Here is an 18,472-nt window from a genome sequence, read left to right as displayed (position 1 = left end):
ATTCCTGAGAAGAGACGACTGCAACCATCTCCCTCGTGCAGGGAGCAGACCCCTCTGCCAAGCAGGACTTCTCGCCTGTCCCAGCGACCAGGGTTTTGCCGAGCGGCGGTGCTGCCCCTGTACAACTGCCGGGGAAGGCAGGAGCCGCGCTCAGAGGGAGCTCAGCAAGCAGAAGTGTGCAGGGCAAGGCGATTCAAACAGCTGCAGGGCTGCCCCACTAACGAAGGCAACGGGGATACTTGCCACAGACGCACTTTTCCATCATGCTCAAGAAATGACCAAAGGATAAGTATTTAATTAGCATGCCATTTAATTAGCCATCATTAGGCGCCCTTGCCTGAACAGCCTCCCCCTCCAGTTTGCTGCCTTACTGAACCAATTACACCTACGCGAGTACCTAAAGACTAAAGGTCTGCTCTCCTGGGCACTGTGCAGAGCCTCAGCAAGGGATCACAGTAGCAACTAGGGCAGAAAAAGGGACAGTCATTATCTCCATCTCCCAGACGCTGACTGAAGCACAGAAGAAGTCCTGTGCATATCACTGCTGTGTGCCCTGACGTCCACGGGCATTCGGATTTTTACCTGAAGGACTTTAACCTATCCCTCCCCTACACGCACAGCCGGGTTGATTGAACAGCCAGGCAGAAGGGATATTTCTAGGTCCTGTTCCAGAATTTTGTTGTCTAATTCATATTTGTCATACTGAGCATCACAGTGTAGTCTTGTGGGACACACTCTAAGCAACACACTGATCCCAGCTAAGATTTGGCAGACTCTTCCAGATAGCACATGTCAGCACAGCCGTCAAAAGCACTGTGTCCCTCGCACTTCCTTCTGCCTCCCTCACCTCTGCCCTCCCGAGATGCTTATTCTCACGGGGAGCCACAACGGCATTTGAAATGGTTATGACGTGATGGCTTGGCAGGATGCATCTGGAAGAACAAGGATTTGAACCCAAGTTGCTCAATCCAAGACCAATTTTCATTTTATCTAAAATAAGATGCATAATTCCCAAGGGCAGAGACCCACTCTCTGTGAGGATCACAGTACAATTTGGGGCCCTGGCAAAATGACAATGGCAAAGACTAGAAGGTTATACCTCCTGCCTCCTGTGTGGGAGCAAAATTCCCTGCAAGGATATGATAAGGGACCTTGCAAAATTAACCTTGCAGAGCTCCACATCACAGGGAGGATCCTGACTACTATTTTTACTTCGTGGCTAAGTGCTTCTTCAAAATCAGGGTGCTATTTCTTGCCAATTTTGAAAGTAGGACAAAGTTCCATCTTAACTTCAATACCTCCTTAAATATTAAACAATTTATAATGTGCTAAAACTGTAACAGATTGCACCAAAGCTTCAAATTCTAAATTAATACCAACTTCCCACCCACTGCCTCCCTGGGCAAAATCTTGGAAGGACTGAAGCAGCAGATTAACATTTCAAAGCTGAGCGCCAGCCTTCTCTCAGCTATCGCTAGGTCTCCAGGGTAAACAGGCACTTCCCTTCTAGAGCATTCAGGAATGCAGATGGCCTGTTCTTGCTGTGGCAAAATCCCCAGCACCCTTAAAGGGACACTGGTATCTCAGGGAACTGCAACAGGAGGCAAACCTGAGGTACTGTAGGAAGGACAGATAAATCTGAGAACACAGGAAACATAACATACTTTAAAAAAACACCCCAAAAATTCAGGCAAGCTAAAGAAGGCAATGGTTTAAAGAAATATGTTTGCTAAACAGAGGCATCAAATTTATTTTTAAGCATGAACTAGAGGCCATAGTCACTCTAAGAGGTTCTGAAACCTCTTAATAGTAACCACCGACGATGTTCAAGTAATTAAAAAACATGTTTTACTTCCATAAACAACATTTTCTTTCACCTAAACACTTACTCCAAAAACGGTCGTCACTGGATCTAAATTCTAAGAATCACATAGTCCTCTACTGCCACTACCGCACTTCAGAAAACCCATACCCCTCATTTCATAACCCTGATGACTGCTGAGCACAGAGAACTCGTGCTTTCAATTTTTTGGCTGCATTTATAATGCATGAAAATACTCAAGTGAACCAAGGAGATTCCTAGGCAATCTCTGCTTTTCATCAACCACAGACTGCTACCAACCCTCAACAAGGATGGCACCTCCCCAGCCACAAAGTGCAGTCATTACCTCCACATACATGCGTACTGCCTCTGGAATGCAGTTCCTATCTCCTGCTTTGCTCTAGCTCTTATTACTTTTGCACGGTGTTTTGAAAGACGTAATTACTACAGAAAACAGCTGATAAAAGTCCTTCATTTCAAATTTTAAACGTGCCTCAAAAACTTCTGTAAGCACTCTCTGTTAAGACAAAAATTGTTTTAGAAATTGTCTGAAGATTTTTAAGATCTCAAAATATTTAGCATTAAGTTCTGGATTCTTTTTACAAACAAGCCCGATGATCTGCAATGTGCGTCAAATTCATGTAATATCACAATCCTTGAAATGGAAAAAAGCCTCTAATGAAAGGAAATCTTTGTAAATATACCTACCTAAAGAAGGACCCTACATGTAATAAGTAACAGCCAGTCAGAAAACCAGTGAGATGTTTGATGTACAAATATTGCTGGGTTATTTGCTATTATAACTGGTTGCTAATGTAAAAAGCCATTTGGGTATAGAAATATTAATATTAACCAGAGATTAATTAGTTATCTGGGAATACTAAAGCAATTTCTTACCAAACCCTGAAAGACACAAGTTATGCCTCCAAGGACCGGTAAGAAGAAAGACAGTATCTTCTTTGATGACTAAGAATCATGTAATTTCACCGAGAGTATTTGAAAAACATGAAGACTTTGATACAGAAAACACAAGTGCGGAGACTGATCTGAAAGAGCTACCTTCTGATAAACTGCACCAAAACTGAGAGCGCAGAGCCTGAGACAATGAAAACATCAAAGCTCCCATTATTAAAGAAATGAAAAAGCCAAACAGTTTGACTAGAGACTGCAGAAAAATCACAGACTTCCCAGTTTTGGCAGAAACACTACATCAGATCAGGGGAGATGGATCCCTCCAGACCCTTAGGGTTCACTCAGGCAAACCGTGGTGGCTCTGAACTGTGCAAGCTGAATCGTGGTAACCACGAATGCACGTCTCCTTCTGAGAGGAAAATACCTGGCACAGTCACGTCTCAATTACCAGTGGACAATTTATCCAACGTACGGATTAACCAGGAGACACGCAAAGACGCCAGAGCTGGCGTCACGTCGAGCTGCCTCTGCTGTTTAGCTCAGGAGCGGCACAAGAGGACAGCTGAAGTGGTTTGTATCCATGCCCAGGTGAAGAAATTACTGCCTCTGCCACATTCGCGGGGAGCAAAGCTTCACCTAACAAACCACGCAGGTCCGAGCCACCTTCGGGCACAGACAGTCCCGATGTCCCGGCTCTCTGCACCTGAGCAGCCCTGCCTGGAGACACCAGCAACGAGCCCCTGCAGCGGCACGGCCATCACGGAGGAAGGCTCAGCCCATCGACCGACGCTCTGGGGACCACGGGGGACCTCCAGTCTCCTTGCCCGCTGTTCCCAGCCGGCTGTGCAGAGCCACGCGCGTGTCCCTGCACGGTGACAGCATTGGCCAGGCCGGTGCAAAGCCTGGGGGCATCCACCCAACCCTGCTAGCCCAGATAATAGAGATGTGAGTCTCACTCAGACTACCTTAGCACCGAAAAGGCTAAGAATGCATTTAAGCTGCATTATGACTGCAAAAGACTGCAAGTGTGTACATACAGAGGAACTACTGCAGCAGCGCACCTACACCCCAGATGCTCACGTGTCCTCTGACATAGGTTTCCTCCTTCGTGCGCTCTCACAGCCGGTACTAAAGCACGCTGCGCCTGCTCTCCTGAGCCTTCAGAGGCAAGCGGACGAGGAGAAAGCAGCTGTGATTTAGCATCGTGATGCACCGGTCTTCCAATCCTCTGCTGCTTGCTGGGACCATGGCAGCACGAGCGTGAAAGACCGCAAGCAGACCAACGGGGACTCGGACTGAAAATTTTTACGTTGCAATTCGCATCCAATATTAAGAATTTTTTTGCAGTTTAGGATATTAGCAGCATTTCCACTAAACATCAGTTTGTTTATGCATTTTATTCCTGAAAAAGATGTGTCACAACTAACTAATAAACAAAGAATAGGACTTACTGGCATTTTTTAGATTCTGAGTATTTATTAACAGGCCTGTCACGAATGCTTCATTTAAGTAACCGAATTTACTTGGTATAATAACATTTAGTTAAGATTAGTTCTCTCTGCTAAACTGTTTAAGTTGTTGCAGACAAAGGAGACTCAACAACCCTTCACGAGACACCAGACTAACCAGCTTAACACATAAAACGCCCGTGACCTCTGCAACAGGACTCGCTACTGATTTCAGAAACAGTATGTAGCAGTTTTAATTTACTAAAGAGAGCGCCTGCACCAGCGCAGAGTCAACCGTGAGTAATCCCTAACGGGAGGAGGCAGGGAAGAGGATGTGGATGCCTCTCCCATCCTCCCCTGTCTGATGAGGACCGACCATTCAGCAAGGCAGGGCGAAACCTCCAGGAAATACATATAATGGAAGTCACTATTAAGCCTTAATCAGCTTTGAGAGAGCATTAAGACTTGGCTCATTTTCCTTTTCATTTAAGTGATTTTGGTGATAAAATTACTTGGCTCTGAACACTTCAAAACGTCCTTTTCTATGCTACATAGGATACTGTCGTGTTTTCCCTTGCAGTGTTTTCCATTCATTTGCACAAATTATCTTTTCTTCTCCTTTTAAATGATGCTAAAATAAACAATGAAAATATACAAAGGAACCTATATTCTCTTATTGAATAATTAGATACTATCTTTGAATACACAACCAAAGTCTGACATCCAATAAATCCAAGACAAAGCCTCAATTAGCCCAGATAATGCCCATAAACCCGGCCCTGCTTTACAAAGACATGTAAATGTCAGCACCTTTATTTTCCATCCAGAAAATGGAGCGCTGAGAGCAGACATGGTCGGATCACATCATGTCCAAGAATCCAGACCCCTTTATTCCCAGACTAATTAGCATCTCTTATAACAGTGTTCCTCCTCATACTAACATTCAACTATGCCGTAACATACACCGACAGACAGGATATATTACCCCTGATCCTTTGGAAACAGCTGTGATTTTTCTGTAAAACAACTGAGTATACCTCCATTCTGCTTGTTTGCAAGTTCTGTGAAACGCTGCTCTTCTAATTAAAATATACCTCTAAAGATTTTTTTAAAAAATTAAGAAAAATTTCTTTTCTTAGGAAAAAAAAAATAGTCAAGTTTTGGACAACAACGAAAAACATTTCAAGGACTATCTTTGGCACTCAAAAGTGAAGTACTCAGAAATCCAAGATTTTATAAGTCTTTATATAATCTGAAAAATGTAAATATCATTGAGCAACAAAAGTTGCTGAATGTAGAACAAAACACAGAAACAGCTGGGCTACAATTGAAGAGAGGTCCAGATACCTAGTGATTATTTTCTGTCCTTTGATAACATCATTTGCCCTCATAAAGGACAGCACACAGAGGGGAAAAAACAGACTACGAGTCCATTTGCAGATACAAACCAAAACTCTGCTCTTCCTCCACCAAAGCAGCGTAACAAGCAGCCATTAAACAGCAAAGCGAGGCATTCGCACCCCGACTCAGAGAAAGCTTTGGGTCCCTTCAGGTAACTCATGCCAACCTCTGACAATGCACAATCCACTTCGTCCAGGTAAAGCTAGTGCAGAAATCCAGAGAGAGGAATGGGGTCTCTGCCACACTGCAGCATCCAGCAACGAGCAGAAATGCCGGTGCAACAGAGGGTGAGCAGACAGAGTTAACAAGCACCGTAGCACAAGGAGTTGCTCAACAGAAAAAATAAACTTGGAAAGAAAAGAAAGTGGTTAGTCACCAGGGACTATAATAGCCCATAGTAAACAGTCCAGTTCATCAAATAAACAAAGCAAATACCCCATCCTGCAAGATGCTGGGGAATTCTTTGAAGGGAAGCGCAAGCTCTCTGCTTTCAGTGCATTCAATCAGCGAGTTTGGTGGCGAGAAGCCCCATCTCCCACGAGGGAATATGGAACCTCTTGATGCACCGAAGATGAGCACAGCACACGGTTTACAACCCAGACGCCGACAGCAAGGAGCAAACACACACTCGATTTACCAGTGGATTTGAGAGACTTGCAAAAGCAACTTCAAAAATTAAAATCTCCTTCATCTAACCCTACGACCTTAACAGCTCCTATTTCTCAATAACAACCTGTCAGTGCCTTCTGTTCTGGATTTCAAAAATAAAAGCTCAGTGCTGCAAGGACTGCACCCTGCGAGGAGTCCCAATTCAGCACGTTAAGTTATACAGGAAAAGCCTCTGAAGGCTTTGGACCTGTATTGGTGGTTTGAGAAATGTGCAATTAAAATCAGCTGCTCCTAAAGTGGCAGAAGGGTGGAGGCTGACACTAATAAACCACAAGCTCCTGTACAGTCATTTGAAAGCAGTGTCTTCTCCCCAGCTCTACCAGATACTAAATTAGAAACAGTTTTGGCAGCATTTTGTCTGCTGCTCGTGAAGCAAAAGGGAAGAGACTTGCTAAAATTCAGCTGACAGGTTTTTGCATTTACCTTAGGTTCAACCACATGCAAGTCTGTCGGGTGTGAAAAGTCCCTGCACCGGCTTCAGTCAACAAGACACAAAAGGCTGAAGCAAGCAGAGTGCTGAGGGCCCCACATTCACAAAAGCACGCATTTCTCCGTAAAAAATGTCTCCATCAGACTGCGTGCGCTAAGGCTCTCAGACGAATTACCCTAAGCAGCTACTGTTGGCAACTGTCAACAGAGAATCAGTGCGGACCTTATCTGGATCATAACCATCTGTGGAAGTGCTCAACACGATGAGCAAGGTGCACTGGATAGAAGAGACCATCATCATCATTAAATTCCTCCAGTTCCACGCTGCACGCTCAACAGTGCAACTTGCTGCCATCGTGAAGATACTCGCATGAAACTCAACCACACGGCATTATTAATATATCCATACATTTTAGCATAAACTTCCTATTTAAACCCACATTATGTGCCCTACTCTAGGCTTTCAAACCAGTATGGCTACACAAAACTGCCATGCAGATTCAGGGCCTTCTATTTATTCTCTGTAAAAGTGTAACGACACACAAACTTCTGAACTTTTCCAGAGCAAACAGCTATTTCAGCTTCACAGCAGTAATGCTTTCTCTCTGCATAATGTTTGTTATCAAACCAGGACAGGCAGGCACAGCCGATTCTGACAGATGCCTAAGGGAGAGAAATTAACCCAAAATTCAGTACAAGCAAACCGCTGTCATATTATGCAGCCTCAGGACATAGACTCATGACTTAACTAAATATACTTTTCCTACAGACAATCTCCTACAAACTACTGCTCCATGTTAAACATGCTTCTGAAGAGCATCTCTGCTCAGCCCAGAATCTAATATGACAAACTAGGAGCTTATCACATCAACCATCACACAATGCAGTTTGATAGGAAAGGCTCAAAGTCTGCTTCCAGTTAGCATGACCTTTTCCAGGGTTTTTATAGACTCTTGCATATATTTACTAGAAAACACAACAGAGAGATACCAGAACTGAAGACAGGGCTGACGATACTGTGACCAACAAATCTGATCCTGAATTAAGAATTAGATGTGAAGATCAACAAGACTGAAGCATTGAGCGTGCACACTGTGATGATGGCAGAATGGAAAAACCTTAGAAATAGGAAGAAAAAGCAGAAGAGACAATTCAGAGCAAAAGGAGGTGATACAAGGAAAAACAGTGATCAAAAATATGGCTGGCTGAGGAACAGCTTGGAGAGGTACGCAGACGAGATCTTGCTATATGAAAGCAACAGGGAGCAGAAAGGTAATTCAGCCGACTTGTTCCAAGATGAAACCACGTGTGAGACAAGTGAGGCACAGGAGCTTGTGGGATGAGCATCCAATGGATTCTTCAAAAGTAGGCGTCTATTCCTCAGCTATCCATTGCTGCAGGGAAGGGGATTCAAAGACCCTGAGTGCTCCATCCAGCATACGCCGCGAATAGCAGGGGTCCCTCCCTATTCCCTAATACTGGATTATGCAAAAGACCATCCGGAACTGCCAAGTCAGGGCTTTGCTTTATCATTCAACACCCCTACAGAGCGCTGCTGCAATAAAGCATTAGCCCTGGCCACACCGCTCTCATTAACCCCTCCTCCTTCGTGCTCACTCACCATTAAGGCTGGGCACACAGCTGACAAAGCCAGCCCTCTGCTCTCCTTCTACTCACACAGCTGATGCAGAGGGAGATGACAGGAATTCCAGCCCTCTTCAATCCCCAGGGACTCTGGCACAGTCAGATCTCCTTAAAGATGAACTTTCAGCCTGCGGCGTAGTCATTCTTCTAAGCTAGAGGTCAACTTAGTCTTGGAGATGGCTTTTGAGATGATACTAGCTGCAAGAATGCGTTTGTGCTCTGTATGAGAATGCTTGACCGCATTAGGTTGGGCGCAGAGCGGTACATAAACTGGGGAAACTCTACAGGACCCTACTCCAAAACAGGAGAATTCTTGCAAACTCACAACGCTTGTACAGACTATCAAATTCAGGGCATATTTCCAGCGCTGCCTGACCTAATCAACCCTCTTTGAAGAAAACAAGATGCGATAATATTTGTTTTCTAAGTTGACTGCTGCAAAAGAAACTGCTATGACCCGAAGCAACAACCCAAATCAAAGGAACACTTCCAAAAACGCAGTTCCAGTTGCTGAACTCTTGAAATTTTTACCACCACACTGAATAAATTTGGAAGGTTACTGGTAGGCCACGCAAGAAAATCTGAGTTCAGAGAGCAAGATTCTGGCAACATGGCCTACACATTTGAGCTGCTCTTGGAAGTAGACCGTAAACTTGTAAGTAAATACACATTCCTGAGGAGTAACCACATTCAACTTTCACAATAACATTTAAAATACCTCTGAAGAGTAGACGAGCTGCTGTGGTCCCACTCTCAAGAGTGAAAAGAAACAAGACAACAGCTACAAGTGCACTAGCTTGCAAAGAGCTCTTCATGGAGAGAACCACACATACAGGTGGAATTCATTGCCCAGTCCAGGCAATCCTGGGATAAAACAACTAACACCTGACCTGGTCAAGGGAGCCCCTTGCCCTACAAAGACTCTGCAGAAACACAAATTGTCAACCACACCAACTGGTTTACAAGATAGAGACCTCCAAAATTAGCAGGTTTTGCATGGAATTATTTTCCTCAGTGTTATCAGGGCTGCTTAGGTCAACAACCTGTCAGCACTGCAATTTCTTTCCAAGTGGTAATCAAAATAACTATGCACATCTTCTTCAGTCTTCCATGTTCCAAGCATTACTTACAGTTGTATGATGAGAGACGCTGCCTCCAATATTGAGGTTTTTGAGAAGCTGGGGAGACCCTCCATACTGCCCTGAGATCTGCTTCCTGACTTCAGCAGCTACAGTTCTGAAATGAGACAGGGAAAACATCATTATCTCTGCAAAAGAATTACAATGAAAATGATATATCAAACATGCTTTACACTGCTGTTGGAATGAAACCAAATATTTAGTGCGCTGGTTGGAATAAGAGTGTCACCGGCCGGTGAGAACAGACCTGGAATATTAAATTCCCAGAGAACCACAAAATTCTCGCAAGGCTGCATATACGTGTTCTTAACAGCAATTACATTTTTTTTCCTTTTGTGAACTGCTCTTTTGTGCGCGTCTGTGGCAATAAAATGCATGTGACACTGAGCACAAATAAACTTGCTCCCAGCAGGCTCTTTCCAGTTCCTACCAAGGAAAGCTCTCCTCCAGTGCTCTCCGCACCCCTCAGCAGTTCCAAGCCTGGTCACACATCTGCTCCTGTACTCTGCTCTCTCTTTTTCATCCCTTACCTATTTTCGCTTTTTGCAGTCACAGAGATGAGAACCTGCAGCCCACTTTCCACCCAATATCCAACCCCTTCAACACCCAGCTCAGGGGCAGAAAAGCAGTCCCTCGCAGGGTGGGTTGAAACGTCCAGGGAACGGCACACGGGACACAACCGACCAGGTCAGAACAAAGCACTGTTTCCTCTTTCACGTAGGAAAGATAGTGGTGGGACTATGGTGACTAGCAGAGGGGACACGTGATGTACTGGCTAGCGGGGCACAATGCCTTATGGTCTCTGCCAGAGACAAATGTGGTGCAGAGTCTAGTTGGAGGTTAGTAACAAGTGGTGTCCCTCAGGGGTCAGTACTGGGCCCAGTTTTGTTCAACATATTCATCAATGATCTGGATGAAGGGATAGAGTGTACCATCAGCAAGTTTGCTGATGACACAAAACTGGGAGGAGTGGCTGACACGCCAGAAGGCTGTGCTGCCTTACAGAGTGACCTCGCCAGGCTGGAGAGTTGGGCAGAAAGAAACCTTATGAAGTTCAACAAGGGTAAGTGTAGGGTACTGCACCTGGGGAGGAATAACCCCATGCACCAGTACAGGTTGGGGGCTGACCTCCTGGAGAGCAGCTCTGTGGAGAGGGACCTGGGAGTCCTGGTGGACAACAGGATGACCATGAGCCAGCAATGTGCCCTGGCGGCCAAGAAGGCGAATGGCATCCTGGGGTGCATCAAGAAGAGTGTGGCCAGCAGGTCGAGGGAGGTCATCCTCCCCCTCTACTCTGCCCTGGTGAGACCGCATCTGGAGTACTGTGTCCAGTTCTGGGCTCCCCAGTTCAAGAAAGACAGGGAACTGCTGGAGAGGGTCCAGCAAAGGGCAACAAAGATGATTAGGGGACTGGAGCACCTTTCTTATGAGGAAAGGCTGAGGGACTTGGGTCTCTTTAGTCTAGAGAAAAGAAGATTGAGGGGGGATCTTATTAATACATACAAATACTTAATGGGAGGATGCCAGGGGGATGGGAGCAGTCTTTTTTCAGTGGCGCCCAGTGATAGGACGAGGGGTAATGGGCATAAACTTGAACATAGGAAGTTCCATCTTAACATGAGAAGGAACTTCTTTACTTTGAGGGTAGTGGAGCACTGGAACAGGCTGCCCAGAGAGGTGGTGGAGTCTCCCACTCTGGAGACATTCAAAACCCGCCTGGACGCTGTCCTGTGTAACGTGCTGTAGGTGACCCTGCTCTGGCAGGAGGGTTGGACTAGATGATCTCCAGAGGTCCCTTCCAACCCTAATCATTCTGTGAATTCTGTGAATTCTGTGAAATCCCACCACTGGGCCACTTTTCTTACCAGGAAGGAAAAACACAGATCGGCCCTTCCATGCCTGGAGGGTAAAATCCACACTGTGCCCCCCTGGGGCTTTCTATTTTCCCCAATAAGTCACGTTGTCACTGGTAAGCCTGAAAACACAACACTAAGGGAAACCCACCAAGGGAACATCTCAGCAAAGGAAGATCACATCAGAGAGGGAAATGCCAATAGTCAGACTGTCTTAACAAACAGCCACGGGTCAAGCCCCAACACAACCACCCACAGTGCTCCATCTTGTAATGGAGCTGCAGCTCACCTCGGCAGCAGAGCTGGGACAGCCACGTTTTTGAGTATGGAAATGGTTTTGTTTCAAAAGCAAACCACAAGCCCAGACTCTTTCCAGGAAAAAAACATTTTGCTGAACAGCTGCTGACTAGCCCTGGTCTACAGGACCTCACCAACATGACAGTGCTCTTCTCCAGGAGTCACTGACCAATTTACTAGTGACAAACCTGCTCCCAACTGTCATTCACCACAGCACTGCGGTCTGCTCTGTCTCCCAGAACAAAGTCCCAGCTCCAAAAAGAAAACAACCAGTGCATAACATAGATGAAGAGGCTGCAAGGACACGGGACTGGCCAGGGTGATTTTTTTTCTGCCGTATCAGCGATCTGTGCGGGAACAGCGTCATGGCTAACAGACTCACTCCTGATCTCACTCAAGGGAACGCGGTGCGTATCAGCAAGGTGCACGAGCTGCCAAAACCCTGTCAAGTAAAGATGGTTAAACCTCCCCTGAGCAAAACCTTGACATCAGGGTGGGCTCCTAGCTGCGGGGCTGCTGTGGCAGTGAACACTGGTGGGCAGGAATGGGGGCAGGTGGAGGCAACTGATGTCAGTGGAAGAGAAGAGAACTCTAAAAGGGAACTAGGTGGGACAACCAAGCTTACCATGGAGAGCAGATGTTTCCTCAGGCCAGAGGATGGGAGTAAGATTAGCTAGAGGAAGCATTATTTTGTCTGTTAAAAAAGTGGACTGCAGAAGGAAAACAAAAAAGTTTTATGTATTCTGGCTGCAAGAAGTTATTTGCTTCATGTTTGCCTTTATCCAAGGGAGACTATGTTTTCACTTCTGGAGGGTGGCTTCTGAAAGCAGACCAAACAGCTCCTGCTGGCGATGGACAACATTCAGGCTGTCCGATTGCCCTTGGAAAAACCATCTTCCCTGCTCCCACCATGCGCACGCATACACTCACAGACACGCACACACACAAGAACAAACCACGCGTGCTGCTAGCGTTTATAGGAAAATTTGGAACGTATTAAAATGGCTGCTTGGCATGGAAAACACTACGCATCTGTGGCTGACAAGATTTAAAAGCTTGCCCCTGGGGTTGCAGACGATCTCTGCTTTAAACCCAATCTCTTACTCGTTGCGTGTTTTGCGTAATTCCTGACGATACGCAGAAGAGAGCCCTTCACCGCGTGGCTGGCAGGAAAAATCAGAAACCACATTTCACCATGCAGCAGAACACAGGAAAAACTAAAAATCTTTCCCCGTTTTCAAGACATACATTGTTTCCAGATGGAAAGTATAGCCAGAGGAGGAAACCCGTCCTCAGCTGTGAAACCACAGCTGATGCCTAGCCACGTTACTCAGCGCCGCTTCTCCTGCCTGCGGTGGCTCCTTATGAACCTGAGACATGCACTGTGGTAGATTCCAGAGGGGTTCTCAGTCCTTTCTTCTTCTGCGTGTTGGCGGCTCTGCAGCGGCTGGGAGCTGTATTTGGAGCACAGCCTGTCAATACACCCTTAGGTCCAGCTATGATTGCACTTCACCCCAACTTGAAGCGGAAGCAAGCTCAGCTGCAATTATAGCACTGCTTAGGGGCGCTATGAGTTTGCATGGATGCTATTACACTGCCTGACATCAACCCCGCTGAAAGGTCATTTGATGCAATAGGGGGAGAAACACAGTAAAACAGAAGGGTGGCACTGATCAGCACAGCCTCTGACCATGTGCTGTACATCAGTGGCAGTTCCATGTTGCTGCCCCATTAATAACCCCACTGGATATTAAAAATTGCCCTGAAGCACACAGAAAGTCAGAACTGAACAACCTCCAACGGGTTCAACAAAGACACCATCATTACTTTCAAGTCTTAGTGGTCCTACCTCTCGAGCTTTCGCAAATACCAATCAAACCTCTCCCCACGTGAAGCATCTGGCTACTGTCTAAACCTCGAAATTCCTGAGTGGAGTCTGCAAGCTTACTACTACTTACTCCACGCCTGCAGTCTAATCCACAGCTCTCGTTGGCTACCTTTCTGTGTCACCACATTCACAAATCTATGGAACACCATTTCCCCCACTGGAAAGCATCATGCTTCTGACATTTGGAAACCATCTTCTACTGTAATCTGATCACCAAGTGTATTTATGGGTAATCTATGCCCATTTGGGTTTGTGCCAACACCATCAGTCAGGTTCAATAGCCCTCCTCCCACTCCTTCCTACTTGCAAGGTATTCGCAAAAATTAGTCGGATCCCCTCCCAGCCTTCCTTCTGCAAAGCTAAGCAAGGTCAGATCCTGCAACAGGCTTTCTGCTCCCCTGATCACCCTGATGGCTCTTCTCCCCATTTGTTCCAGTTGGCAATCACACCTTTTAACACTGTTTCATCCTGCTCACTCACTCCAGATAAGGCCTGACCGGGGCTTCGTAGAATTAAATGAGTATTTTGCTATTGAGAAAACACCTCAGCTGACTACTTTTAGGATTGCTTTCTCACTGCTTCATCACAGAGGTTCACAGTTTCCCTAAAGCTGATAATACACTTGCCTTCTCCTCCTCCAGTTCCAAAAGCTGTTTGTCCATAACAAATGCCATCTATTCATGACGACTAAGTTCCTGTTATGTTATAACCCTGAACACTATTTCTGACTAGGACCTATGCTTCCTAAACAAACCTATGTTAAAAAGGGTATTACACCAAACCCAACCAGAAAAAAGAACTAAATCTCAAAATAGTCTCCAAATGAAAAAAAAAAAATCCATTTGGCAGAACAGAAGAGCCATTAAAGCTCTTGATAATTAAAAGGACAAATCAAAAACCGCCTCTTTAATAACTATCTGATATTCAACATGTAACCTGGGCTCCTTAGACAAACATTCCAGTTAATTACAGCCCACAGCCTCATGAATGTCTGTGTTTAAAGTACATCTTCCCTAGTCACTTCCTTTCTGACCTTCTTCACTGGTTAATTATTGTGTGTGCGCGAGGTTCACACAGAAAAAAAACAAAGGAGAGGAAAAAAAAATCCCCTTGGAACTGGCTTCTAAAGCAAAACAAGACTGGTCATTCTCAAAGTACTTTGAGCTGCAAATAACAAAATGAAACCATTTGTTTGCACTTCCATGTTTCTTTACACAAAAATAATTTCTGTTTCTATGCAGCCTACCCTGTCAAAACCAAAAATAATTTATTTTTTTAAAAAACCTTAAGCAGCATACTGAAAATACCAGTTCTTCTTTTTGCCTTCCCAAGAAAAGGCTCACCAAGACCTGTGCAGTTATGCCAAGCAAGGTTAAGAACTCTTCCCTTTCACACAAAAGGTAGGTCAGGATACAGTCATACAGATCATCTGCTGCAGCGATTTGAGGAAGTCTCTTTTTTCCACAGCCCTCCCCATTTTTAAAGAGCAATGCAAATTGTTTGTTTCTCCCCATCCCGCTAATTACAAAACAGTTACTCCTGCCTGTTCTTCATCTTGTGTGTCACGTGCAGTGACTCTACATCCAGCGGGCCTTTGCCTCTTGAGAAAGGCAGCCTGGTACAGTGAGGCATCCGCGCCAATCCATAGCAAAGCTGCTTGTTCTCTCTGGAGCAGAGCAAATTGTATTTGCATAGTTTACTTTTCAAAGGAAAAGCATCCTTCTTTGTTCAGATGTCTCACTCGCGTATAACTCTGCACGTGGCTGGAGGCGTCTATCGTACTATACTCACTACGCTTGGGTTTGAATTTCCAAAGCCGAACGGCACTGGCCAGTTGCGTCCATCTTGCCGCTGCAGTTGAGGTGACCTGTCCCTCTGTCCCTACGTGCTCCGCCTGGGCTCTCCTGCCTGCGGAACAGACGGCTCCATCCAGGCCTGATCCACGGTGTGAGTCACCAGGTATGCGTGGCGGTGGATGAGGGAACCTGCTGGAGGGAGAGCTCTGGCCTTGAGCTACCCTGCCAGTTCAGCCGTGCCCTGGATGCAGCCTTCCTCCTGTTTCCTTCGCAGTGAACTCCTTCCCCTTTGAGTGAAATGGGTTTGATTTACAACCCGAAGCTGAGGGAATACCCAGCCTGATCCTGACTGCTGCGGGGTAACTCTGGGTTCTTAAATTAACACAGAAGATGAGCAACAACGCGTTCCCTTTTTCCTTACCATTGATTAAAACAGAAAACACCATACAACGCTGCCTGTGGTGCTCTTCTGATATTTGATTATTAAGGCTGAAAGCGTCACCCCCAGGCTGCAGTGAAGGGAATGAGCTCCCAAGACACCTTACTGTGAGAATCACCACAGGTCTGGATTCTTCAGGAGAGATCAAAGTCACATCTCACGTTAAAAAACCCAACCAAACGAGGAAGCCTCATACAAAGAAGCAGCTTTGTAGCGGAGCCCTGGAGATGAACTGTTCTCCCTGCCTTCTCGCTTGCTTTAAGCGGTCAAGAGATTTTCCTAGGCTTCCCAGAGCCCTGCCGACTCCCGCACGAGACATCCACAACGGCTGAACAGGGGCAGAGAACATGACTTTTGGAGAACAGGAAAAAGCTGCTCTGAAGTTTCTGTTAAAAATACTTCCAATTATCTGTGATAGTGTTTTGACAATTCAAATGGCATCTGAATGTGGGAAGGGAATAAACTGCGATGAAAATCCTACTGCGACCACTACATTTCTGGCCTGATTCAGTGTTCGTGGAAGCCTGTGACAGCTTTGCTATCGGTTTCAGTGGGTGAAGGTTTCACACCATCCCCATTTACCCTGAGGCAGGGCAAAGGCGGCTGTCAGTCTCCCTGACACATCATTCAGGCAATGTAAAAGGGCTCTAAATGAACACAAATGTAAATTTAGTCTTCTCAAGTCACCTTTTACAGTACCCATCAGTGTAAAGGGAGCTTCAGCAGAAATAAGATACTAGCTCTGAATGTAGTGAACAGAAGTGTTTTCCCCTCGATTCAAAACCATAAAGGCAACAAGCTGTGATTACTCCAGAAATCTGTCCATATACAGCGTAAAAGCCCTGGATGATGGGGAATTTCCAAAGCACTGAATGCCTGAGAGCAGGGTCACCCCCTTTCAGCCAGGGCTCTGCTGAAGACACCCCCCCCAGCCACAGACAGCAGTGCCTCATGGCACCGTGAGGTTCCCATTCACAGGAAAACACCTCGGAAGGGGCTGGACCTACCAGGATGAAAAAAAATTTTCTCCACACTCCACTGAGATCTGGGGACAGGAAAATTGAGAATTCTCAGCAAAAGAATAAAGACCAGTGGTAAAAATCACACTCGGGGCTTTGCACAAGGCTGAAATGCCTAGAGCGGACGGTAAGGCAGGTACGTTATTCCAAGTCAGAAGAATCCTCTTTAACTGTGGGAGCAGTAAAGGAAGAGCAAAACTCTTTCCAAGGAAAGAGTGACTCAAAACGGTGATGATCTGTCCAAAGAAGCAGTTCTGGATTGCCGAGATAACCCCATCTCAGGATGGTCCAACAGAAATGATGAGGCACTGAGACAGGGGCTCATGTGAAAGGCTATATGAGTTTGCCTGAACTGTGTACGTTGCATGATGTTTAACGGGTGATATTTTATTTCTCTGTATTTGAACTCTAGAAAGCCTGCACACTTTTTCCTCTGCCTGCCCCTGGAAGACCGGAGTGCTGGGATACAACAGGCTTCGATTACTGGGACATTCAGGAACTCAGAACTGACCTTTTTGCTGATGGGGCTTCCACATCCCATTTCTCTGCCAAGCAGCCCCATACCCAGAAAACGTACTGGGATAATGCAACTGGGAATCTGAAGCGCACGCAGGTGAAGGGGTGAGTGCTCAGTGGGGAGAGCCGTGGGGACAACCCCAGAGGGGCCAGACATGGCACTCAGCTTGGTCAGTACTGAACACCCAACCCTGCTGAAAGCAAACAGGCAGCTTAGCTGGTTCCTCAGGAATAACGAATTGACTGTTTGGTTTTTATCGAGACATCTTAATGAGTCAACTTCATCTCTGGTGACGTGGATCCTGTCTTCTGCTAACTCTCTTCTGGTCCCCCAAACACCGTATGAGCTGAACGGGGGTACTAAATAGAAGTACATCTGTTCTTACACTGAGATGGAAACAATGGCATACAGGCAGCTACAGAAGTAGTATGATGCGGCAGAACGGCATGTTGCAATACAGTTTAATAAAAAAATTATTACCAATATATTTCCAATTAAAAATTAACAAATTCAGGCAAGATTTCAGATATTATTAACCCACTATAGTAAGTTTAACTCGGGAGTTTCTTCCAACGGAGTCAAGAAGAATTAGTAAGTACATGTGATAGCCAAAGTTCAGGCTAAAAATCTGTTCTAGTTGGAAGCCTACCAACAAAAATGCAGGGTGACCTAATCAAAAAGATACCTTGTAACAGACAGTCTTAAAAAGATATTTTGAAACTGCAGTAGCAGTCACTGATAGCTGCTGTCTCCCATAACTAAAGATTCCAGTAGCAATAAACAGACACCGCATGGCACTGGAGTCCTGTATAGACACTTGAGGTGCACCGCACTGGTCGAAGAAAGCACAGGCAGTAAATCAGGGCCGTGAAGACCCCATCTGTGGTCTTTCTAAGAAACAGAACAGCCGATCTCACGTTTCTTTTTCTACCACTACTGTAATAACCAGCTTAGAAGCTTACATCTGTTTGGTAGGTAGGTCTTAAAGTAATTTACCTTGGTGGATCTGAACTACATCCCATTTGAATTCCACACTATCAGGCAAACCAAGAGCAGCATGGCTATTTCCTGTGAATAAGACAAATGCTACCTCTACCTCGATGAGTAAGCCAAACCGGAGGGCAGAGTGTGAAAATGGGATGGATCTATTCTTCTTTAAACAATGGAACTGGGGAGGGCTTCCAGCAGCCACTAACACA

General features: G+C 45.7%; 1 protein-coding gene across 1 annotated transcript in view; it reads right to left on the bottom strand.

The window, feature by feature from the left end:
• The window catches only part of DOCK7 (dedicator of cytokinesis 7), a 104,013-nt gene extending 90,362 nt beyond the window's left edge, over positions 1-13,651 (bottom strand). The window contains 2 exon segments of the mRNA XM_009884009.1: positions 9,456-9,592; positions 13,573-13,651. Coding sequence (XP_009882311.1) covers positions 9,456-9,592; positions 13,573-13,651 — 216 coding nt within the window.
• Positions 13,652-18,472: the final 4,821 nt, after the last annotated feature.

Source organism: Charadrius vociferus, unplaced genomic scaffold (assembly GCF_000708025.1).
Source record: "Charadrius vociferus isolate BGI_N301 unplaced genomic scaffold, ASM70802v2 scaffold423, whole genome shotgun sequence".
Lineage (NCBI taxonomy): Eukaryota > Metazoa > Chordata > Aves > Charadriiformes > Charadriidae > Charadrius > Charadrius vociferus.
The sequence above is the reverse complement of the archived record's forward strand: the minus strand, read 5'-3'. Positions and strand labels throughout refer to the sequence as shown.